Below are 25,785 nucleotides of genomic sequence, written 5' to 3' on the forward strand. Positions count from 1 at the left end.
TCCAAGGGGACTTCAGCCCGCTGTAGACTTGGTGTGTCTATGAGGGAGGTGTTCTAGGGTTTGCGGAAGGTGTCCCCAGTGGCTCTGGACCCAATGCCACTCTCGCTTACTTGCAAGCGTAAGGCCTCTTAACCTGCCTGAGACTTAGATTCTTTATCTAAAATCGTAACCACTGACAGGTCTTATGCCTGTTTCCAATATGCCACTTGTGTGGCCTCGCACTCAATTCTCACAGCCACCAAAGAGCATCAGTACACCCCCACTTCACAGACGAGGAAGCAAAGACATAGGAAGGTCACACACAGAGCACGTAGCAGGGCTGAGCTGTCTGATCCTGGAATCCTCCTAAGTAGTCGTGGAAAACATAACACGCTTTAAACGCCTCGTAAATAATTGTAAAAATGCAAGGATTTTCTTGAGCCTTCTGTGGTCGTGGCAAACCTCCTAGAGCAAAGACAGGGCGTGAAGAGTTTTACCCTGGCCTATCTCAAAAAAAGGAAGGACTCTCTTTGCGCTTTTCTCTGTGGTTCAAGAAGAATTTAATTAGTGCTTTCCAAAGTCTTCATAGGTCACGAAGCTCTGTCCAGAGTCGATATTCTATGATTCGCTTTGCACGTACAGTGGGAAGAAGGCTGCCCAAAGTTTACAAGGGATATTTGCTGCTAGGGCTGCTGTGACCGAGTTCCAGCAACGGGGTGGTTTCAACCACCAGAATGTGTTGCCTCACAGTTCTGGAGACTAGAAGTCCAGAATCACATGGTCGGTAAGGCTGGTTGTTTCTGAACCTGTGAGGAAGAGGTCTGTGGAGGCCCCTCTCCGTGGCTGACAGGTGGCTGCCTTCTCCTCGTGTCTCTTCACACTCTCTTCCCTCAGAGCCTATCTCCGTTCAGATTCCCTCATCTTATAAGGACACCAGTCATGTTGGATCAGGGCTCCCCTGTAATCGGTTTTCTGGTGTTGCCATAAGAGAAGACCACGGACTGGGTGTTTGAGTGACAGGAATTTATTTTCTCACAACTCTGGAGGCTAGAAGCCCAAGATCAAAGTGTTGACAGGGCTGGGCTTTTTTGCTGAGGCCCCTCTCCTTGGCTTGCAGATGGCCACCTTCTTGCCGTGCCTCCCTATGGTCTTTCCTCTGTGTGTGCACACATCTCTTCGTGTGTCCAGATTTCCTGTAAGATTGGATCGGAGCCCATCCTAATGGCCTCATTTTAACTTAATCGCCCATTTTAAGATCCCATCTCCAAATACATTTGCATTCTGAGGTACTAAGGGTTAAGGCTTCAAAATATGAGTTTGGGAGGGACACAGTTCAGCTCATAACGCCACCCGAATGATCTCATTTCAACTTGATCACCTCTGTAAAGACACTGTTTCCAAATAAGGTCACATTCTAAGGACTTCAACATGTGAATTTTGGGGGAAGCACAGTTCAATCCATAACACAAATAGAGATCCCTCCCTCCTGCCTCTGGGGGTGGGGAACGATGGCGCATCAGAACAAATTCACATAGCTGGGCTGTGGCATGCCATTCCCAGTACACCAGGCTGCCTAAAGACAGAAAACAGAGTTCTATTAGCTTATTGACTTGTGTTTAATGAGTATTACTAATCCTTAGAATACTGTGCTTAGTTTGACAACCTCTGTTGAGATTCTACTACGTTCCAACATTGTGCTAGGTGCTGAGTGCACAAAGACAAAAAAAAAAAAAAGACCTGATCCTTGCCCTTAAGGAAAGAGATCATTCTGGAAGTAGCTAATCCTAGATCGTGTAGTGGTACGGGCAGAACAGAAGTAACAAAGAAGAGGGAATGATTGAGGCTATCTGAAGGAATCAGAGAGACCATCACAGAGGATGCGACACCAAGTGGGTTCTGGAGAGCAAATACAAATTACCCAAGCAGGTCAAAGAAAGACATTCCAGGCAGAGGGAAAAGCAGAGGCGGCTGGGTCTTGTCCTGTGTTACCCTACAGGCAATCGGAAGCGATAATCGATAGAGGAGTAACACGATCGGCTTTGCATTTCGGAGAGAAATCTCAGTGGTGTGGAGAATGGGTGGGGGCAGGGAAGAGGCAGCAGAAAGAGACACTAGTTATGGGGAAGGGCCACCCTTGCAGTGACCCATCAAGAGATGATGAGGAGTGGCTGTTAGTTTAACAAAGACTTCACACAAGGGAAATTCCAGCCTTGGGACTGAGCGGTGGAGGCTGAGGGTTTATTGGAGATCTCTTCACTGTGCCATTCTTCTGATGACATTTGTCCAGGCTCCCAGTGGTATACTCATCCTTCTTCCAATGGCCACTTCATTATTTTACAGTAAGAAATGTCTTTGTTTGTTTGTTTGTTTGTTTCTGCTGATTCCCAGTGAGCACGGTAAGAAACATCTTAATGTCTCTTGCTAGGAAGCACCTTTATTGCCAAGTCCAAATCTTAGGGTGCCACAAAGCACTCTCGCGAGGTCCCCCGGAGCATGTTGATGTGGGTCGACGGTGTGAGCCTTGCTGTTGTCCTTCGTGACCGTCTTCGGAGAGAGTTACATCTATGCTAGAACATATAATACAAAACCTTAAGCAATTCAGCTAAAAGGGAATGTCCCTGGGAGCTCCTCTTGGAAAGAAGCTACTTTTCCGTAGATCGCCAACAAGTTGGCTCAGCAAGCCTGGGTTAGCGCAGAGGAAGAGACAGGTGACGCCTGCCAGTGAGCCCCAGGGGCTCCCCCTTTCTAACAAGGCCAGGGAGCACCCACTGCTACCGAGGGCAGAGGCAGGTCCCTCTTCATCATGCACCCAGTCCGGCCGGCGTGACAACAGTGGCGGAAGGGTGGAGCCTGGAAGGTACCTCATGGGCTGGAGCCTTGTCATATGGCCACCCCTGCCGCAAGGGAGGCTGGCCGGCCCTGGGACTGGACAACACTCGTGCTTCCGTGGATGGATGGGGAAAAGTGTGGGCACAGCCAGTAGCCTCTGCAACACAGTGTGGGTGGGATAGGCGGGCGTGAGGGGCTTTTCTGGAACCCGGAAACTCTGTGAAACTGTTCCCTTGGGTGGTCCTGGACCTCAAATCAGCGTATGGGTTGTGAGCATCCCCAATTCTGAGTGGAAGCCACCGTCGACGAGAAGGTGTTTTTTGAAGGCTGGCTGACTTCTTCAAGTCGCTGTGTGCTTTTGCAGACGGCCTTGCAGACAGAACCACATGAAAGGCAGGAAGGAGATCTGTTCTCAGACCGTTATGGCAGCATCTCACTACGTCCTGGGGGAGACTACGTTTGTTTCTCAGATTCTTTTTCGTTTTCTTCTCTCTCTCCTTGAAGAATGAGGTTTGGCGGACTTGAGGAGGGACAGCTTTTGTGTGTCTGGGGCAATGGACTTTTAGAGGTTAAAAAAAAAAGGCCCCCCATCCTTTGCCTTGGAGGCGTGGCTCCGGGCCAAGTTGCCAGGTTTAAACCACAACCCACAGGGGAGAGGACCAAAGGTGAGGCCTCACAAATTGTGCCGGGGTTCTCGACCAGCCTCCTCAGCGGCTTCGAAGAGGCTCCAGGGGTGGAAAAAGGCCCCACCTCCTATTTAGAAACGTTCAGATGGGATTTCTTTGTGAATGAACAATGGGGCCAACGGGCCCCAGGACCACGTTGCTCTGATTTCGTTCTGAGAGGCCTCACTCACCACAGGACTGAGGAAGAAGAGGGAGAGCTGGAGTTTTCTGTCACAGGAAACGGTGGTTTGAAAATGGGAACACAGGTGGTGCGGAGGCCGCAGGCACACAGTCTCTTCCTGATTCCATTTCATTATTATGAAGCACATGCTAAGTAGGTCAAAGCGCCCTTTGATTCCACTTGGAGCCATTCAAAAGTGACCCTGCCTTCCTTCTGAGACCTTCTTATATTTAGGGCTCTAATAATTCTTAACCAAAGGATACATGCCAGTCTTCTTTCTATGGCTTTTAATTTAATTTAACTTCCTTTATCTTGTGCTCAGTAAGTGCCCCCCCCACCCTACATTGTATCAGGTGGTGGGGGGAGGGGGTGCGAATAAAGCTTAACACAGCGTTTACCTTCAAGAATTTACAATCTAGGGGGGACTTCTCTACCTTACCAGGTAGAAAAATATTATCGTATGAAGAAACTTCGACTAAAATTCCTCTCTGGAAAGGAACAGGGTTTGTTTAGAATTGTACCTTAGTTTAAATGTTAGTGGGCAGGGGCGCCTGGGTGGCTCGGTAGGTTAAGTGTCCGACTTCTGCTCAGGTCACGATGTCACAGCTCGTGGGTCTGAGCCCCACGCTGGGCTCTGTGCTGACAGCTCGGAGCCTGGAACGTGCTTCAGACTCTGTGTCTCCGTCTCCCTCTTTGCCTCTTCCCCACTCATGCTCTGGCTCTCTCTCTCTCTCTCAAAAATAAATAAACATTAAAAAAAATTTTTTTTTAACGTTAGCGGGCAGGAGGTGACACCCCTCCCCCAAAGAATTCAGCTGTGGGTTAGAGGATTCCGTGCAAGAAAGGGGACAGATGTGGCTTGTGCAGACAGAGGAAGAGAAAAAGAAGGTCTGAGCCTGTCAGATGGTGGAAAAACCCACCTGATTCATGATGGAATCCGTTCCCTGTGACCTTTCAGATCTTCAGCAGAGGATTCACACCCACAAAATCTTGGTGTAGGTTTTTTGGCTGTGTGTGTGTGTGTGTGTGTGTGTGTGTGTGTGGAAACTGCTGAAGGCATTGAACCTTGCACCCAGGACAGCCCAGACCACAGCAAGCGGAGCCGTAGGAGCAAGTCTTTCGTTGTACGAGGAAGTTGTCACCTGACATTGTAGGAATCACGGGCAGCCTGACAGCATTCTGTCCGTATCGATCCAAATTGCTAAGGGCAGGGAGTACCTGACATTTAGTTTCCATACAAGCATCCGTATCACGAGAGAATAGTACCAAACAGAGGAGCACCACATGCAAAGACGCCTGCTAGACAGAGAGAGAAACGAAGTCATAAGCCGACAACAGGATGGGGCGGAAGTGTCGGTGGCCAGCGAAGGGACTCCGGTGGACGTGAGATCAAACCCATCGTCTTGTCCTTCCAATCCACCAGCAGGAATTTACCGAGAATGTACTGTGTGCCAAGTCCTAGGACACGAGCAAAAGAGGGAACGAAGTGGCCTCTGAGAGGCTAGCAGCTGGCGGGGGAGTGGAGGCCGGCGGAAGGAGGCGACAGCTGTGCACCTCGTGCTGTGCTCCAGGCACTGCTCTGGGCACCTCCTACAAAGATTTCCTTGGCTCATCAGAGCGACTGTGCGAACTGGATATTGTCGTGCTCGCTTTGCCGTCGCGGAGACTGAGGCCCCAGAAGTTATGAACAGCGTCTCCGAGATCACAGAGCTATCAGGTGGTAGGTCCAGAATTCGAATCCCCCTGTCTGGTTCCAAATGACCTCACTGAAAGTGATCTGCACCGCAAAGATAATGGCACAACTCAGGTTCTAAGACACACGGCGTAAACCGAGGTGCCGCAGAGTCCCGGGGCAGGGAACAAGGAGAGCTGGGACAGGTCAGGGAAACTGACACAGAGGAGGTAGCATTGGCCTGGGCGTCAACACTGGGCAGCCGAAGGTGCGGCGGGAGGAAGGGGAGAGGGCACACCACAGGGCACAAGACGGGGCGGGTGTTGGAGGGAGGGTGTTGAGGGCATGGGCACCTCCCAGGGCTTTCCTCGCGGGGTCCCACCGCCACAGGAGAAAACACAAGACTGTGAAGTCCACAGTTCTCATCCTGCCCAGCTCCGCCATCGACCTCTCTGTGGCTCTGGGCACACCTGTCTGAATCGCAGGTCCCTCAACGTAAAAATTAGTGAGTCAGGTGAGATGATGCTCCAGCTCCTCTAATATTCAAAACCTCTGTGGAGCTGTCGCTTAAATCCTCGCACAGGTTCACATTACTTTGCATTCAAAGACTAGGAGAAGAATCCGGGCTGTGGAATCTCAGGATGACGGCCAGCTTGCCTCTCAGATCTGGCTGGATGGGCAGAAGCTGGTCGGTTATGTCATGGGACAAGGACAGCAGATGACGTTCATCCCCACGGCTCCCTGGAAAAGAAACAGGGCTGGCGTTGTTACGTGTTCTGGCCCAGTCATTTGTTCTTCAAGTAACTGTTGTTTTAGCAGGTCCCCAACATACACGAGGGAAGAAGGGAAAGGAAGTCGTCTCACGATAGTCAGACTCGCTGTCACGATTTTCTGGGTCGGCTCCATGGACCCCCGGAACATGGTGGCGCTTGGCTGCTGTCTCTGCTTCTTAGCTTAGGATTTGGGGCACTTCTCCATGCCCCTGGGGTTGGCAACATAAGCCCTGAGTAATCATTCTTTCTTTGTGCTGTCTCAGACACACATGCACCCACACACACACGCCCCACCTGCGAAGAGGGTTCTCAGTGACCACAAGCCATTCAGAGGGGGACCGCTCGCAGGAAGTTCCAACCACAGTGGTGTCTCCATGCTTAAATCTTAGGCTTGATATTAATCCAGGAGCCTTACAGCCACTCTCTGCTTGCACCCTGGCTCTTTGATCAGGTCACATGGCACGCCTGTCCGCTGGAGTTGGTAACTGGCAGGGTGAAAGCTTCTTCAGTCTGGGGAAGAGGGTCAATAATCCAGAGGGTCAACTGCTTACAAAGCCAGTTCACTGAGGTTCCTTGGGATGCCTTGATGTGTGAAAAGCCTAGGAAGCAAAAGGAGGAATCTTTTCAAACCCTGGAGGCAACCTCTGGTGAGCCATCGGGCTGAAGGCCCACTTGGATCTTGCCTTTTATCGATGCCCTGAGACTTTAGCCTGTAGCTTTGGCCAACTCTGTGAATGTCACAGGTCAACTGTGTGAGTGACGCTTGTAGGGACTCTGCTCCTCTACAACCCACCTATTCCTTCATCTCAACATCTCCCCTCACCGCCCCCCCCCCCGCAATCCACCCCAAGTTCAACAACAAGCAGGCCGATTCTACAATCATCCTTATAAACTACCCTGACACATTAATGCCAACACCTGTCCTTATGCCATAGCTGGCCCTTCAACCCCACGGGTTTGAACTGGGTGGATCCACTTATATACAGATTTATTTTTATTTTTTTTACAAATACAATATGGTATTGGAAATAGATCTTCTCTTCCTTACGGTTGTCTCAACATTTTCTTCACCTTTCTTTACTGTAAGAACGGCATCTAATACATATAATACGTCAACTCTCTGTGTTACCAGGAAGGTTTCTGGTTAACAGTAGTTTTTGGGGAATCAACTAAGTTTTGGGGGAACTTAACTGGTTAACAGTTAAGTTTTTGGGGAATCAAAAGTCACACATGGATTTTCAACTGTGTCAGGGGGCCGGTACTCCTAACCCCCCAGGCTGTTCAAGGGTCAACTGTGTTTAGAGCCTTAATGCTGTTACTTTACTTAAAATCCTGGTGCTTCAGGTAATGAACCCACTGTTCATTACCCTGGGGTAACTCACCCCGAACCCATAAGCCTCTCTGACTCTCCCCGAGGTCTGTCTTCAACACTCAGCCACATTTGTACCCCTAGACCGATCTCTAGTATTCGAGGGTCTCCATGCCTGCTTCCTTCCGCACAAAAGGGGAGTAATGAGAACCTCCCAGGGCTGTTGTGAGGGCTGTATCTATTAATACACATGATGCCCTAAAAATAAAGCCTGGCTCATCATCCGTTACTACCTCAGTAAGCTAGATGTCTTGTTTGCTGGGACTCAGGTCTCTTTTGCTCTTTTCCAAGGTATCGCTCCTGGCTCAGAAGGATTTGGTGAAGTGGGTAAAGGAGAGAAAGCATTAAAAAAAAAGGGGGGGGGTGCTCTGTGACTTTGAGCCTGCTGACTGCCACTCAAGGGCTCATGTTAAGCGTGGGGATCGCTGAGAGGAAAATGTACATGCTTTTCTTTCAGTTCGGGTCCAGTGGCCTCAGTAAAGTTATTTGCATGGTAGGACGATCATAGCGCCATCGTGTTCATTTTTAAGAGACAGAAATTGGTCGTTCTTCCTCCCAGCGTCTCATGACAATGGTGTGGGGGGGTGTCGGGGTGTGGGGACAGTGGGCAGTACCCATGTGTTCATTCAACCAAAATGGATGCAGGACGCATGAGGTTTAACACTAGGGAAACGGGAAGAGAGGTTGACTTGGGACAAAGATGAGTCTGATTTGAGCCATGTGGCCATCAAGGTGCCCATCAGGCATTTGAGCAGAAAAATCTTTACGGAAATTAGGAAAATGGAGTGTGGAGAGAGGAATAAGGATAAGAGAACAGGTGGGGAATCTTCGGTGCTCTGAAGCCGCTATCTGAAACCATCAGAGTGGATGTCTCCCCCGAGAATAGAGAACGAGAACATGAGGCTTGGTCTCCCCACTTCCGGGAAGGATGTTTTGAAACTCGCAGTACTGTTGAGATTGCCCTTTGACCTTTTTTTTCAGAACTAAGACCCTGGGGACTGTATGTCGGGCTGTCCTCAGGGGCCATCATTGGTGTCATCTTGACGCTCAAAGTAGCAGTGCTGCTGTTGAGAAGAAGAGGTAGGTGTCAGTGAAGAGACTCATATCAGATTCTGCGGTAAGCAGGGACGGCTCCCCACAAGCAAAGACCTGCTTGCACCCCTTAGCACGCTTTTCTCCACAAAGCACCTTTGCGATAACTAAATACACATATCCTGGGGCCTTGCTCAGTTCGGTCGAAATCAGCATGTCTTTTTTTTTTTATGTTTATTTATTTATTCGGGGGGCGGGGCCGAGAGAGAGGGAGAGAGAGAATCCCCAGCAGCCCCAGTGCCGTCAGCACAGAGCCCAGCTTGGGGCCTGATCCCATGACCCGGGTATCACGACCTGAGCCGAAATCAAGAGTCAGACGCACTGAGCCTCCCGGGTGCCCCGTGATTCAACACATGTCTTGATCCCCTGTGTTGGGCTGTGGGAATGGAAAGAGGGATGAGCCACAGGTGTCTAACGCGGGAGGCCTTACACAGATCGTTCTCATTCCGTATGCCTCGCTCTGGTGTAGACGTAGATACAGGATGCTGAAGGGGTCCAGAGGCTTAACAATGTTCACCAGACGCAGAATCCAGGGGACTCCTGGATTTCATTCAAGGAACGTTAGAATTACTGACTAATAAAAAGGCACTCATCCAAGGGTTGAAACCTTTCTATAATTTCTTTTTATTCCCGCAATATCCTCTGCAAATCGTTTCTACGTGACTCAGCAACGGGGTAACAGACGCAGAGAGAGGCTACGTGACTCGTGCGAGTTCACCCAGCCTGTTAATGAGAGACCAGAACTGACACCCACCCCCCAGGGCGCATGCCAGGGGGAAGGTCCACGGGTCACCGGAAGGCAGCAGAGGGAATGCTCTTTACTAAAGATATGTGCACAAATTCTGCCTCACCTTGGAAAACGGTACCATTTGCGAGTTGCTTAAGGCCAGACCAAATGATACGGAAGGTCGCCTGGGATAGCTCTGAAGGCCCCATTACTTCCTTGCAGGTTAAGTACCTAGAGGTAGGGTCTCTTGGCCTCCCCTCCAAGTCGTCCCCTGATTCCACATCAAGGAGCAATGCGCTCGGCCCCACTCGCCTCACCCGCCCATACCACAGTCCCACAGGTCCAGTTTCCCGGGCTGGCCGTCCCGTGGTGAGGACGGGACTTGATTTTCATGCCACAAAGCTGATGGCTGATCTTATTTGCCAAGTAGATCGGTCACGTGCGACCTTCTCAAAAAAGCCCTTACCGCAGCACCCTGAGTCGGGTTGGCTTGCATGAAAAAAGTCAAGATCACAGCCCAGCCACCTACTTTTGTCTCATTTCCTCCATCTAAGAGTTAGCTGGGGAGGGGTTGGGGTGGGGTGATTCAGACAGAAACCATGATGAGAGCCTAAGGGGATGGGGCAAGGCACCCACATTTGGCCTAGATAAGAAGGAAACGGCGAGATACCAGGATTGAGGACCCTGAGATTAACACGAATGCCGTCACCTCCGAGATGCCGCCTGACTCTGAAGCTCTGCAAAGGGTCTCCCTAGCAATTTCATGCCCAGAATACACTGCTCCAACACACGGGGTCAGGCACTGGCCAAACTTACATTCACACGCAGACTCGGCCACTGACGGGCTGGGTAACTGAATCAGTGAGGTCTCCCCTGCAAAACAGGGGTGAAGTTATGTAAGGTGCAGTGTTGTGGGGATCCAGGAGTCCATACGCCCAAAACACCGAATACGGGGATGTCCACGGACAGATGGTGGGACACGGACAGATGCACGACAGATGGACAGATACATACACGCTAGACAAATCTCCTAAGGGAGTGAATTCAAACACCAATGGTTTAAGTCCTATCATCAGCAGATGTGGCCGCATCTGGGAACAGCACTCAGGACAAGCCCATGAAGCCTGGGTAACAAAGGACAACTTTGTCCTTCAGGCCACGGCTGGAAAGGACGTTAGACATTCTCCATCTGAATTTTACGGTTAAAGTAAGAGAAGAGACCCAATTCGGTGGCAGGTTCTGTCCAATGCCACTCAGCCAGTGAGGACTAGGGAGTAGCTACCCTCACTCTAAGGCCACGATGAACATTTCCATTCGGCCCCAGGGCCTCACTGACTGAGCTGAGTTGAGCTGACTCCCAAAACCTGCTCTGGAGCTAGGAAGGACGCTGTGCGACGGAACGATCTTGAACCATCGGTGTTTCTCTCGGACGCGGCGTTTCAGCCTCCCTTCTTCCATCTGTCTGAGCATTCGGGGCTGTCCCCACAATCACCCGTTTCGGCCTGAAGCTGACCCGAGAGTCGAAGTCCCTCAAGACGGGTGTCTGTTCTCCTACAGACTGAGCACAGGCCAGGGCGGGCGCGGCTAACTTTGCAAACCCTCTCACAGACCCAACCTGTGCCCCCCTCTCATTACCGCGTCTGTCACCCCCAAGCCCCAGCCTCCGTTCTGCACACGCGCATTCACGCACGCTCGGCAGCCAATATCGATCCTGGCCAAAAAGTAAAGCCGGAACCACCAGGCACTCCACGCACACCCCCCACCCCCGGACACAAGCACATCCTACGCGGACGTTCTTTGAGAGCTTTGAGCTTCCCCTTCTACTCCAACGATCATATATTCTCATGCGGCACCTTCGAGCACCTTCACCGCATACATACATTTTCGGCCTTCCCCTTCCAAATAAAAGCGTACCGCTCCTCGGTGCTGTTCCCTCAGGGACTGGCTCCTCATTTTTTTAAGAGGATCAATTGATCGGCGTTAAAATAAGTCCAACCTAAAGACCCTGTGTGATTTCCTCTGGGTCAAGCCTCCATTGCTTCTGCCTGGACTTGGCAAGCGTCCCCAAATTAGCCTCCATGCTTTAGTCTGGTACTTTCACCACGCTTCTCACCACTGCACGAAGCGCATAAAGAACTCCAGAGAACAGGGGCGCCTGGGTGGCTCAGTCGATTGAGCGTCCTCGGCTCAGCTCATGACTTCCGGTTTGTGAGTTCGAGCCCCCTGTCGGGCTCTGTGCTAACAGCTCAGAGCCTGGAGCTTGCTTCGGATTCTGTGTCCCCGCCCCCCCCCCCTCTCTGCCCCTCCGATGCTCATGCTCTGTCTCTCAGACTGCAGGTATGGGACATTCCTGTAATTGCACAGGGTCGGTCTGGAAGGATATATGTCGAGCTTAAAAGCGATCGTTTCTGGACATGAAATTGCCTTGGTTGGGGTGGGGGACGAGGGATGTACTTTTGACCTTATGCAATTTTAATTTTTGTAATGAGAATGAATTATTTTTATAATTTAAAAAGACGAAACTCAAAAACTGGTTAACTGTTAAAGAGTCCTGCAATGAATTAAATTCCGGAGACCCTAGGCTCTGAGCAAAGTTTCCGGGTGGTGGGTGTTCGAGTGACGCTGTCCCTTTGTTTTCCGATCAGTCCTGGGGGATCGTCCGTCTTGGACCCCCTTCCTCTACACACGCACAAAGTGTCCCAGAAACAGAGGGTTGAGTGAGAAAGCTGAACCAAGCGCTGTGCTACAAGTGGAAGAGTATGCAAGGGTCATAAGCCCCGTCCTCAAAGCACTTAGAATCCTGGGAGGAGCCCAGATATGCACATTAAACAATAGAGATGAAAATAATTGAATGGCATTCCAATTCCATGTAACACATACTGGGAATTTTCTATGGACCAGGCACTGTTCTAAATACTTGACAGATAACAGCTCATGGGACCATCACAACAGCCCTGTGGGGGAAGATACTTCAGTCCCATTTCTCAGAGAAATAGAAACAGAGAGATCAAGTAACCAACCTCATGTCATGTGACACATATACAGGGGGTTTGGGACTTGGTGTTTGTTCCTTTGGTACTCCTGGGGAAGGGTGGGGGGTATGCGGTGGGGGGGGGTAAAGACCACATAGGTCTGAGTGGAGTTCTCTGGGTAGGCCACAGAGAGATAACCACTGTGATTTCTTTTCCCCAGGTAAAGCAAATCATTCCCAGCCAACCACAGAAGCAAAAAGCCTTACTATCTATGCCCAAGTCCAGAAATCAGGTGTAAGTTCTAGACTTTCTTTGTCCGGGGTGGGCCTGTCGTGTTTCCGTGGGATTCCTGGCCAGTCCGTCTTGCATGCCTGACGTTCATGGTTCTCCATGGGTTCCGGAGCAGAGGAAATTAGGGAAGCAGAAGTCAAGAACAAGAGCTCTCCAAAAAGGCATTAAACTTCAATGTCCGATGGGGTTATTTATCATTTGAAATGATGAAAACACTGGGTAGCCTGGGCATCTGTGTCTTCATAGGGGGAGAACGAGGAAGCAAGAAACCTATGATAGACGACTCCTCTAGCTGTGGTGTTCCAGGTGTCTGTGGGTCCCTGTTACCTAACTCGCCCTTCTCAAGAGACAGGGGGGCAGGCCTGAGGACAAAGGGAAGGTTTAGAGAGGCTGTGGTATGATGTGTTGGTCTGACGCAAGTGTAGGAGTTTGCAAAGCACCATAGAGACAGGGAAGGAGGATTTGAGGATTCTGGCTGGACAGATGGCTAGTCATGATAAAGTCAGGATGCAGCTATGTTAGAAGTTAGAGGGAGGCTAACGGAATACAGTTAGCCAGGAAGATATTCTAGTTTTTCAGACGTGAAGGCAATGCTAGGTGATGTACAAGGCAGAATCTGGTCATGCAGAGGGAGCAAATTCTGGAGTAAAGGGCATGAAGGTGAAGACAGCTTTGATTAACACCTTGGAAAATTGCATCAGATGGGAAGGCATTTCTGATAACCAGGGATGACTCTTGGCCGGAGCTCTTATTTCTGCTGCCCCCTGGTGGCCTGGAGGGTTTAATACATAGGCCATCGCTATGTCTGACAGCCAAGTTCCATTTGGCAATGGGAGACCTGGGGCACCTGGGTGGCTCAGTCGGTTGGGCGTCCTACTTTGGCTCAGGTCATGATCTCATTGTTCGTGAGTTCGAGCCCTAGCGTAGGGCTCTGTGCTGACAGCTCAGAGCCTGGAGCCTGCTTGGGATTCTGTGTTTCCTTCTCTCTCTCTCTGCCCCTCCCCTGCGCATGCTCTGTCTGTCTGTCTCTCTCTCTCAAAAATAAATAAACAAACAAACATTAAAAATCGGAGAGTCCCGGAGCACCTGGGGGGTTCAGTCGGTTAAACTTTTCACTCTTGGTTTCGTCACAGGTCATGATCTCATGGTTTGTGGGTTCAAGCCCCACATCGGGCTCTGTGCTGACTGCACAGAGCCTGCTTAGGATTCTCTCTCTCCCTCTCTCTCTCTCTGCCCCTCCCCTGCTTGCTCTCTCTTTCTCTCCGAATAAATAAATAAACTGAAAATATGTGTGTGTGTATATATATGTATATGTATATATGTATAGGAGAGTCCCAAGAGCAACCTCTCCCTTGCATTTACATGCTTAGATGGCTGGCTTCAACTTCAGCCTTCCCTGCCCACTCCGTCTGATGCTGCTGGCGTCTGTCTTCTTACTGTCAGGTATGACACATATACAAAGTGTGACTGTCAGCTCAGCGAATTACCCCGTTGTGGAATCTAGTAAAGCAAACCTTCCCGCCTTGCTTTTCTCCAACAATTTTTTGATTCTTCCCGACCCTTTGTACTGACACGTCTATTTCAGAATCAGCTTCTCAAGTATCACAAAAGGGGGGAAAAACCCATTAGGATTGCATTGAATCTACACATCCATTTGAGGAGAAATTACGTCTTTCAGTATCGAGTGCTGTAATCCCATAATAACTTCCACCCAGATCAGGGAACAGAACATTGCCAGCAACGCCCACAAGACCTCCTAGTGCCCACCCCCTCGTCTCTAGTCTCCCTCCCCTCGCCAAACATACCGCTATCCTGACTTCTAAAAATATACTTTAGCTCTCTCTCTCTTCCTTTAACTTTATAAAAATGGAGTCCTGCCGTATTTTTCCTCTTGGGCCTGGTTTTGGTTTTGTTCTGGGCTTTTTGGGTTTTTTGCTCGGTATTACTTTCACGAGATTCGTATGTCTTTGTGCTTGGTATGTAATACGTTCGTTTTCATCGCTTCATTTATAGAATATCAGCCTACGGATACACTAGAGTTTAACTAGTTGACGATTGATGGACATTTGGGTTATTTCCAGTTTGAGACTATTATAAAAATTCCAACCATGAACATTCCTATGTGTGTCTCTTGGTAGATGCGTGCAGATATTTGTGTTTGGTATGCACCTAGAAGTAGAATTGCTGAATCATAGGGGACGCATATCCTCAAATTGGCTGCATAAGGCCAAACTTTTTTTTCAAAGTGAGTGCACCAATTTTCTTTTAGGCCAGCTCTGCCTTCTAATCAAAACTGGGTGTTATTGGCCTTCAAAAAAATTGTTTTCATGTTTATTCATTTTTGAGAGAGAGAGTCACAGAGCACGAGCAGGGGAGGGGCAGAGAGAGAGGGAGACACAGAAGCCGAAGCAGGCTCCAGGCTCTGAACTGTCAGCCCAGAACCCGGTGTGGGGCTCGAACTCACGAACTGTGAGATCACGACCGGAGCCGAAGTCAAACGCTTAACTGGCCGAGCCACCCAGGCGCCCCTGGCCTTTTAAATTTTGGTCGTTGGATGTGTCTTTTTATAGCTTTATTTTAAATTTCTCTAATTATTAAGGAAGCTGAGCAACACTTCTTATGTTTATTGGCCATATTAATACCCTCTTTCTTGAAGTGCCTGTTAAATCTCTTACCCATTTTCCTTTGAACTTCAGGCTTTTTAGAATGGATTAGTGTAAGTTCTTTAAATATTTTTAGCTTTTTGGCAGTTACATGTTAGCAGATACCTTCACCCATTCTGTGGCTTGCCTTTGCAATTGCTCGGTGATACCTTCTGATAAAGAAAAGTTGTTAACTTTAGCATAGAACAATTCAGTAGCCTCTTCCTTCATAGATGGAGCTTTGTGTCCCGTTGGAGAAATCTTTTTCTCTCCTCCCGGGTAAGGAAGATATTCTCTGTCATTCTAAAGACCCTACGGCTCACCTTTCACATTCTATCTGTTATGGACCTGAAAATGAGTTTTGAAGTATGGAGTGAAATGGGTCAGGTTTCATTTTTCTCCAAATGCATATCCTATCAACCACGTTTTGAAAAGATTGGCCTTGTCCCCATCCCACCACTGCCCCCCCCCCTCCCCTGCAGTGCTACCTTCATCACAAATCAAGGCTCCACATAGTGAGGATCAATTTTTTTTTTTTTTTAATTCTCTTTTTGCTCCATTGGCTTGTTCATTTGTGCCTGTGCCTGGACCATGCTGTCTTTATAGACCGGTCATTACAGATTCATTCTAAGTTTGATACCTGGTAAAATGTCTTCTCCCTTGTTCTTGTTCTCCCTCAAGAGGTTCTTGGCCATTTTGGGTCCTCGGCATTTTCATAGATACTTTAGATTCAGTTTGTCAAGTTCCACCTAGAAATCCTGCTGGAATTTTAATCAGAACTGCACTGATCACTTGAGGAGACCATACGTGTTTATAGCATTGAATCTTTCCATTCACAAAATAATATATCTTTTCCATTGTGTCAATCTTTTTTAATTTCTCTAAATGGAGCGTTGTAGGTTTTGTAAGAGGACTTTTCCATCATAGTTTATTACTTGGCGTTGGAACAGTTGATATTTTGAATATTGTCATCTTTTTAAAAATCTTTAGTTTCTGTCTATTATTGGTACATAGAAATACAATTCATTTTTGTATTTTAACCTTATATTTGCAGCATTGCTAAACTTACTTAAAATTCTAGTCATTTGTCTCTAGATGACTTGGGTTTCCTCTGTACACAACTGTACCATCTGTAAAAAAAAAAAAAAATACAGTTTATTTCATTTTCAAATCACGTAACTTCTCTTCCTTCTTGTTTTTACCGGCTGAGGTGCCTTGTCCAGTATGGAATGGAAGGGTTAACAGAAGGGTCCTTGGATGGTCCCAAACTCACAAGGGACACTTTCAATATCTGACCATTAAATGTGGTTTTTGCCGAAGGTTCTTATAGCTGCTGTCCTATCTAATTGAGAATGTTTTCTTCTACTGCTGGTTTGCTAAGGAATCGATGTTGAATTTTATCAACATTCTGCATCTATTGATATGATCTTATGGATTTTTAAATTTTTATTTCTTTTTTTTTTTTTAATTTTTTTTTTCAACGTTTATTTATTTTTGGGACAGAGAGAGACAGAGCATGAACGGGCGAGGGGCAGAGAGAGAGGGAGACACAGAATCGGAAACAGGCTCCAGGCTCTGAGCCATCAGCCCAGAGCCTGACGCGGGGCTCGAACTCAACAGACCGCGAGATTGTGACCTGGCTGAAGTCGACGCTTAACCGACTGCGCCACCCAGGGGCCCCATAAATTTTTATTTCTTAAGTGTTTTTAATTATTTTATTTTATTTTTAAAATTTTATTTAAATCCAAGTTAGTTAACATATAATCTAATAATAGTTTCAGGAGCAGAAGTTAGTGATTCGTCACTTACATACAACACCCAGTGCTCACCCCAGCAAGTGCCCTCTTTTAACGCCCATCCTCCATCTAGCCCATCCCCCCACCCAACACCCTGCCAGCACCCCTCAGTTTGTTCTCTGTATTTAAGAATCTCTTATGGTTTGCCTCTCTTTCTGTTTTTATCTTAGTTTTCCTTGCCTTCCCCAACGTTCTTCTGTTTCATTTCTTAAATTCCACATATGACTGAAATCATATGATATTTGTCTTTCTCTGACTGACTTATTTCACTTAACATAATACATTCTAGTTCCATCCATGTTGTTGCAAAATGGCAAGATTTCATTCTTTTTGATCACCAAGTAATATTCCATTGTGGATATATATATATATATATATATATATATATCACGTCTTCTTTCTCCACTCATCAGTCAAGGGACATTTGGGCTCTTTACAAAATTTGGTTATTGTTGATAGCGCTGCCATAAACATTGGGGGGCATGTGCCCCTTCAAATCAGCATTTTTGTAGCCTTTGGATAAATACCTACTAGTGCAGTTGCCGGGTTGTAGGGTCGCTCTATTTATCTCATGAGCCACACTGATTTGTAAAGACTATCCCACTTTTGCAGTCCCGGAATAGAAGCAATGTAGTCTGCTCCTTTTAAAATACTTCTGGGTTTGGGGCGCCTGGGTGGCTCAGTCGGTTAAGCGTCCGACTTCGGCTCGGGTCACGATCTTGCGGTCTGCAGGTTCGAGCCCCGCGTCGGGCTCTGGGCTGATGGTTCAGAGCCTGGAGCCTGCTTCTGATTCTGTGTCTCCCCCTCTCTCTGCCCCTCCCCCATTCATGCTGTGTCTCTCTCTGTCTCAAAAATAAAAATAAAAATGTTAAAAAAAAAAGTTAAAAAAATAAAATACTTCTGGGTTTTATTTCGTTAATATTTTCTTAAGAGGGTGCTGTCGTTGTCCTGTTTAGGTTTCCGAGGGGAATTGGCCTGCAATTTTCCTTTCTTGTAACTGCCTGGGGAGGTTTTGACACCAAGATTATGAGCGGGAGCTGCATGTTAGTTTCCTAGTGTCGCTGTAAGAAATGTCTACGGACTTGGTGGCTTAAACCAGAAAAAGCTATTCTCCAGTTGTGGAGGCCAGAAGTCCAAGTTGAAGGTGCTGACAGGGCCATGCTCCCTCTGAAACTTGCTTTTCCTCTTCTAGCTTCTGGTGACCCTGGGCATCTTTGGCACTGGTTGGCTTGTAGCTACAGAACTCTAATTTCTGCCTCCCTCTCTGTGTCTCTGGGTTTTCTCCGTCCCTGTCTCTTCAGAGGATGGTCCTAAATCCAGTGAGGAGCGTAATCCAGTAATCCAGCTTGACCTGAGTTTGAAATCCTTACTTTAATTACCTCTGCAAGGACCCTATGCCAAATAAGGTCACATTTAGAGATTCTGGATGGACCTGACTTTTTTGGTGGGGGGTGGGGGTCACAGTTCAACCCACCACATGGTGTATTTCCTTTGGGCAGGATAAATATTATCGTTCCCCTTAAATTTTCCACAGGGCTCCCGGGTGAAGCTCTCTGAGCCAGGAGTTCCTTTGAGGAAGGGTTCTTTTAAATTATATTTTTATTATTCCGTTCTCCTCCCCTTTTAGTAATGAAGCAATTTTTTTTTTCTGTTCTTTAGTTGCTACCCTAGAAATGATAAAATACATCCTTGACTCACCAAAGTCTAACATTTATTCTCTTCCTGGACAAGACTTCATCTTCGTTTGAAGTTCCCCTTCTGATTTATGTGCCTTTTTTGATTTTTTTTTTAAGTTTATTTCTTTTCAGAGAGAGAGAGAGAGAGAGAGAGACGGGGTGAGTGGGGGAGGGGCAGAGAGAGGGGAGAGAAGAGAGAATCCTGCACTATTAGCGCTGAGCCCAATGCAGGGTTCGAACCCACAAACCTGTGAGACCGTGACCTGAGCCAAACACAAGAGCTGGGCGCTCAACCGATGGAGCCACCCAGGTGCCCCTTGGCCATTATGCAATTTCATGTACGTTTTAAACATAGGAGACATATTGTTTTACGCATCAACATGTATTTACACTTCCCTACGTGTTTACAATTTTCTTTGTTCATATTTCCAATGCCTGTATGATATCATATAAAGACTAATTATGTGGACAATGAGGAAATATGAACATTTGCCTTGTTCTTATTTGCAATGGCGGTATGTTCCCATGATAAAGACCAGGGTACCGGGGAAAATTATCTAACACACGTCTACTGTCCGCCAGGGAACTCCCTAGGTCTTACCAGGACTGCTACCTTGCACAGCTCATGGGGACACTGCTCACAAAGGCTATGTGAGAATAACACCCCTGGAGTTTCTTGTAGATCATGCTTCCTGGCCTCATGCCCTAACTGAAGACACCAAGATACCAAAATGCACTAAGTCATTACAACTATGTTTAAAATAATTCCGTAAATCCAGCTTAAAATCCTGAAGGGAAATCTAGCAACGTGCTAATAGCCATGTTGTGTCAAAGTGGTAAGACTATAGATGGTTTCCTTTATACCTTTCTCTTTTCCCAAACTTTTTTTTTTTTAATTTTTAAATGTTTTATTTATTTTTGAGAGTGACAGTGCGAGAGGGGGAGGGGCAGACAGAGGGGAACAGAAGATCTGGGGGCGGCTGGGTGGCTCAGTCAGTTAAGCGTCCGACTTCAGCTCAGGTCATGATCTCACAGTTCATGAGTTCGAGCCCCGCGTCGGGCTCTGTGCCGATAGCTCGGAGCCTGGAGCCCGCTTCGGATTCTGTGTTTCCCTGTCTCTCTGCCCCTCCCCCGCTCACCCTTTCTCTCTGTCTCTGAAAACTGAATAACATTAAAAAAAAATTTTAAAAAAAAGGTCTGAAATGGGCTCTGTGCTGACAGCAGCAAGCTTGACGCGAGGCTCAAACACACGAACCATGACGTCATGATCTGAGCTGATGTCGGACGCTCAACCAACTGAGCCACCCAGGCAGCCCCTCTCCTTTCCCAAACTTCTTAACTTCTCCCCCGTGCCTCTAAGTCGGTGGGACTCCTGGCTTCGATACTTCATGCACGTGCACGTAGGAAAGTGTTAAGTCTTTCTGAGCCTTAGCGTCCCCATCGGTGATGTGTCGCTACGAGATTTAACAGAGTGGATTTGAGCCCGATGTGGCATCTGCGGAAAAGTTCGTAAACTGACACCTCTGGATATGTGTGCCTATTGTTAAGTTCAGTACTTGGACGGGAAAGAGAAGTCTCGGGAAACCGTGTCAGAGGAAGGAATAGTACGAACAGCAGTGTGGGAAGGGATGAGCTCTGTGTGCTGTCGGTGACAGGAGCGAGACAGATCTTATGAAGACCCCGTTCCCTCCAGCTGCCCTGGTGGGAGCCACGGCGATGCCAGTTCACCATGAGGAAGACTTTTAAGACATCTGGGAGGAGCTCATGGTGACGTGGGCTGCCTCACCAGACTGTGAGCTCCGCAGTGTCGCCTGGGGCATCCAAGCAAAGCCCCGAGAGCTGAATTCCAGGGAATTTGGAGGGACCTTTCCACCAGGGAAGGTGGCTGGGCCAATGGACTCTGAGATTGAATTCCAGGGAATTTGGAGGGACCTTTCCACCAGGGAAGGTGGCTGGGCCAATGGACTCTGAGATTGAATTCCAGGGAATTTAGAGGGACCTTTCCACCAGGGAAGGTGGCTGGGCCAATGGACTCTGAGATTGAATTCCAGGGAATTTGGAGGGACCTTTCCACCAGGGAAGTGGCTGGGCCAATGGACTTTGAGGGGCTTTCTAGCTCCAAGCTTCTGGACCTTGGGCTTCTCCATGGGGCGGATCTGGTGGAATCCACTGCCTGGCTGATTTCTTGCTTTCTTTGCTTCTCTTCTAGTCCATTCAGAAGAAACCTGATGCCCCATCAGCTCAGGACCCCTGCACCACCATTTATGTCGCTGCCACAGAACCTGTCCCAGAGCCTGTCCAGGTGAGGAACCGGTCTGGGCCTCCTCTCTGCAGGGAGGGAAGAGGCCGTCTCCTGAAGCGGAGAAGGCAGACCCTGGCTCGTGGGTCACCAGGAGCCTCTGTGGCTGCGGGACTTCCAGGAGACCCCTCCTGGATGCTCACCTGGGGACACAGCTCTCTCTGTTCCCTAGTGTTTCCCTGAGGGTTGTCCAAGAACCCCATCGGCATCGGCGTACATGTATTTGCTAAAAATTCATTTTCCTGGGGCTTTCTACAGGGTCAATCAGAATGTCCACGCTGAGTAACCAGGCATCTCTACATTAAACAGCAACCTCCCCAGGTGGTCCCAGAGCACTTTGACATTTGGGATTTGCATCTTGCATCCAGGAGTCCGGCTGCAGAACAGAATCACGGTGGGGGGGGGGGGGGGCTCCATCCAGTGCCATCTCACCAGAAGGTCTCAGAGTGACACTCTGCCTGGCGTGAGCCCAGAGGACCCTGTGGCGTGTGGCCCAGACTGAGCCTCGCCGGCTCCCCCCGCTGCAAAATGACCATGGATTAAACTGGCTTGATGGGAACTATGCCTTTTCCTAAATGGACAGAAATTCTGGGCTGGAATCTTGGCTCTAGTGGGGCTCTACATTAAATAAAGCATTTTCTGAGACAATTGAGGATCAAAAGGCCACAGAAATGCTTCCATTCGCCCCCTGCCCCAAAGCTCCCACAGCCGGACAGACACCCGGAAATGCCGGGGAAGATGCCCCGTCTGCACCGGGACTCTATTCTGAGGACGCTATCCTATCCAATGGGGAAAGTGAACACAAGAATCTGGCTTTAAAAAGTTTTAAGAAAGAATACAGATTTTTAAAGAAGTTTTCGTCACCGAAGCAGTCTGTTATATTTCACATTTTACAGCAACCCCCCCCCCCCACCGAATTCTTCCATTCTTGTCTTTCTTTCTCTACCTCTTGAGTGCACTTGACCTAGAAGATGTCTTTGCCCCAAGTCCTTGTCTCCTCTCCCTTCCTGTGGGCTGCCATCTTCCCTTCTCGCTTTGGGTCTCATTAACCCTTTCTAAACCTCAGTAAATCAGAACATCTTGGCTTCTCCAAACCGTGACCCCCGTCCAACCTAGAGCAGAGCCAATGGCTTTCCTTACAAGGCAGGGGCAGGACACAGAGCAAAGGGGGGCATCTCTCCTGGTCTTCCCAGTGGTGATTGTTGATTGTGTGCGCACACCCGGGAGGGAGCTGGAGCCCCGGGGCGGAGGGGATGCTGGCAGTGGGGGACCCGAGGGCCGTCCGTCCCCGGCAGGTCCCCCCACCACCTGATACCTGAGACCCTCTCTTTTTACTAAGCAGCACGGTTTCCGTTTGCAGCCTGTGAAGCCAGTGCCTGAACCCACAGACTTCTGTTTTGCCCTCAGGAACCAAAGTCCATGACAGTCTACGCCAGCGTGACACTGCCGGAGAGCTGACCCCAGAGACTCAGTGAAGGGACTTTCCGCAGCAACGTGGAGGGGCCCGGATAAGCACCGCGCGTGGCCCCAGGTCCCAAGCTCCCCGCGACACTGTGCACATCTGCCTTCTTCTCAGATCGACGCCCTGGTGACGCTTCTTCCACAGCCACCCGGGGGATGGACAAGGGGCCGAGGCTTTCCAAGCGCTCAGCCTGCCCCTCGGGGCTCAGGCCTGGAACAGAGACCTACTTGGTGCAGTTTTCCAGCTCTGTGGTGTAGCAGACGGAATGAGTCACGTGGGTCCCGTGAGCTCCGTCCTCCAGGAGTCTTGCCCCTTGCCCGGACCGGACGATAAGAGCCAAAGGCGGGAAGCTGGGGCCCCCAGTGCCTCCCAGGCAGCTGCCCACCAGCCACGAAGCCTGGGACAGCTCACGTGCCCATGCCTGGTCCTGGGAGCCGACCCCGCTCCCCACGCAGCCCCGATCAGGGCCCTGTGCCTCACTTTCCCCCTCTGGACGGGCAGTGAAGGGTGAACTCCTTATTATAGGTAGAACACTCTGGGATTATTCTATGAAAGAAGCTAATAGAGTCAGTACTTTATTTGCAAAACCCAGAAGCTGAAGGGTCAATAAACCAACAGCAAGACTGTGAAGTCTCTGAGCTTTGAATAATGGAAGGAAAATCACCCAAGAGTCTCAAAAAACTACAGGGTATTTAAGTATAATATTATAGAACATATATATATATATACTTATATATGTGATATTTAAGTATTTAAGAACTCTGAAAAAATGTCCCATGCAGATGGCATTAGGTTTAAAGAAACGTGGCGAGAGTTTGCGATGACACCGTCACGGAGGAATTCAGAATTATCAGAAGTGGCCCCAGGCTGATCTTTCACTTCTCCAAATGATTTTTGAATCCCTATTTCTCTGTTGGCTCCATTGAACAGCAGTGTCGAGCCTCAGCAGAGACCCTCTCGCCACGTTCTGAAGCCATTTTATACCCACAGGGTCCTTACCAGGCACCCGTGCCCCACCCCTCCTCACGCAACATTTATCCCGAAGTGGGAAATGAACATATTGTGACCCAACAGCTACAAGTAATTCCACGCTTCCTGACTTCAATTGCAGGCCAGAGACAGAAAGTGTCTCTTTCAGTAAAGTCCTATTTTCTTCCTCTTCTTGCTCTCAGACAGGCCTTCTTCAGTTTAAGCTCTTTTTTTCTGATGGGTTCTTCTATGACCTTAGTGAACGTGGGTTAGGAAATCAATCACCAGCGATCTCACAACCATATAACGGGGGTCACCGACTGTTCAGCTCAAGGACGCTGAGTGCCAGGGGCACTGCTCTCGTCCTGATGGAACTAGACCCCGACTCCGCCACCCCCTCCCCTGCCTCAGTTGGACTCAGCAACCCAATAACGGCCGGTGCCCCGTCTGCACCAAGGTGACCTCCTCCTTGTCTCTTCCTTTCTTGTGTCTAGTTCAGAGTTGGGGCCTGAGTGGCCAGTTCTAGGTCACACGCCCATGTCCTACCTCCAAGGGAGACTGGGAATTGAGTATCTGGAACGTTCCATTTTCGTAGTGCTTGGTGGGCTCTCCCTCTTAGGAGTTAGGAATTCTGCAAACACAAGCAGTGGGATTCAATTCTGGGAAGGCAGAGAAAGAAAAAAAAAAAGTTCGCTACACCACCCTGGTATACACTGAGGCTCGTTGGCTGTCTATTCTCCAAAACCAAGGGAGCTACTATCAGGGATTTGTAAACTCTGAGGTTATGAGCACTCGGTCCTTTACTACGACTCACACTGTTCTAGCAGATCGGTTCCCAACACCTGGGTTTTTCCCGTGGCCAAACCCCAGCCGGTGGAAGGAAGGAAACAAAGTGGGGAAGAAGAGACTATCCCCTCAAAATTCCCAGACCTGGGCTCAAGACCTCACTGAGGAGGATGGCTGTGCCGTGCGGACTTTCAGGCCGACCCTCGAATGACATTTGACGTCCTGTTCTGCACCGTCCAGGCTCCGCGTTCAAGCCAGAAAGCAGAGAGCCCTCAGCTCACACCCTTCCCCGAAAGGCACTGTTGCTGGGCTGGAGCGTTCCTTTTCCTCAGGCCTAAAGATGAAAAAAGTCCAGTTTCCCCGTGTTTCTTCTCTCATGTCTTCTTTTGACTGAGCGTATCTGAATTCTGGAGAACTCAAGAGGAACAGACCATTCTCGGGCTTAAGGGACTGGTGGTGCTCTACAATAACGGGCCGGTGTGGTCCCAGCCTGTCCAGGACACTCACTCTGGCCACTCGAGCCGATGTGCTGGTAAAGGGTGCATATGGGGGCTGAAGGACCACGATGACAGTAAGTTACGTCTCTTCCTGAGTTGTTGTTTCTACCTCCTGGAAATGAATAAAATTCAGACAATCCATCAAGGAACCTGCACTTTTGTCTTGTGTCACCTGAAGGATTCATAACGTAGCAGTATGGCAAGACACGTTCCACAGACTTGTGTCTCTAAAACTATGAAGCGCTGAGGGTGTCTCATTTGGTTTGATGAGGTGGGAAGCTGTCCCTTTCCTAGGGTGTGGGCAAGGGTTTTAGCTCAAGGTAGGAGCCACCCTCCCACAGAGACGAGAGCTGCGTGGGCTCACACCTGCTCATGTTCCCAAGGTGAAATAAATATTCGAGTTCCCTGGGGAGCTTTAAAAATATATACTGATGCCCAGACCCTATCTCAAACTCAAACGAAATCTGGGTTCAGATCCACAGAACCACCTCCTTAGAACCAGAAAGGATTTTGTGATGAGTTCCCCACAACAGCCACAAGGGGGAGACGTAGCAATACAGTCCACCCCACACCAGCATCCCCCACACCGCTTCTGGTCTAAAGGATCAGGACTGAGTCACAGATTCGCTGAAGCTGTGGCCGAATCCTCATCAGTTCCCAACACTTGCGGGCTGGAGGGAGAGTTGACCCCTTACGTTAGAGATAAGGAAGCCCATTGTGAACTGACGGCCAGCGCTAGTCAAGGTTCGCCGCAATTAGTTTCTGTCACAGAAGACTCCTAATTTTATTCAACGCTTCCCTCATTCAATAGAGTTATTAAGTTCCTACTAAGTGTTAGAACTTGTCATCTAGGGGGAGATACAAAGGACACAGACAATCGCAGCATCATGATAGGTAGAGGAGCACATGATGCTCTGGGATCCATGGGACGATAAAGGAGATACTGTTAGTAATTACAACGGGGCAATGGTTGGGCAAACCAGAATGTGTTAGTCACCTTAATGAAAGGGATGCTCAGGAAGCTCATAGGAGGTGAGCCAGACTCAGAGGGAGGAGTGAGGAGATAGGCTTATTTTAGATAAAAAGTTTGAAGGAACAATGAAAATGT

The 25,785-nt window shown here is 48.8% G+C and overlaps 1 protein-coding gene across 3 annotated transcripts in view; it reads left to right on the top strand.

Moving 5' to 3' along the window:
• SLAMF1 (signaling lymphocytic activation molecule family member 1) overlaps positions 1–24,818 on the top strand; it is a 36,186-nt gene extending 11,368 nt beyond the window's left edge. The window contains exons 4-7 of one of the 3 annotated variants that reach the window (XM_043567795.1): positions 8,450–8,548; positions 12,480–12,553; positions 20,874–20,966; positions 22,324–24,818. In XM_043567795.1, the coding sequence (XP_043423730.1) occupies positions 8,450–8,548; positions 12,480–12,553; positions 20,874–20,966; positions 22,324–22,386 (329 nt within the window). In that variant the 3' untranslated portion in view covers positions 22,387–24,818. The remainder of the gene's footprint in view (positions 1–8,449; positions 8,549–12,479; positions 12,554–20,873; positions 20,967–22,323) is intronic. The other 2 variants (XM_043567796.1, XM_043567797.1) reach the window with 2 other exon arrangements.
• Positions 24,819–25,785: the final 967 nt, after the last annotated feature.

Source organism: Prionailurus bengalensis, chromosome E4 (genome assembly GCF_016509475.1).
Source record: "Prionailurus bengalensis isolate Pbe53 chromosome E4, Fcat_Pben_1.1_paternal_pri, whole genome shotgun sequence".
Taxonomy (NCBI): Eukaryota; Metazoa; Chordata; class Mammalia; order Carnivora; family Felidae; genus Prionailurus; species Prionailurus bengalensis.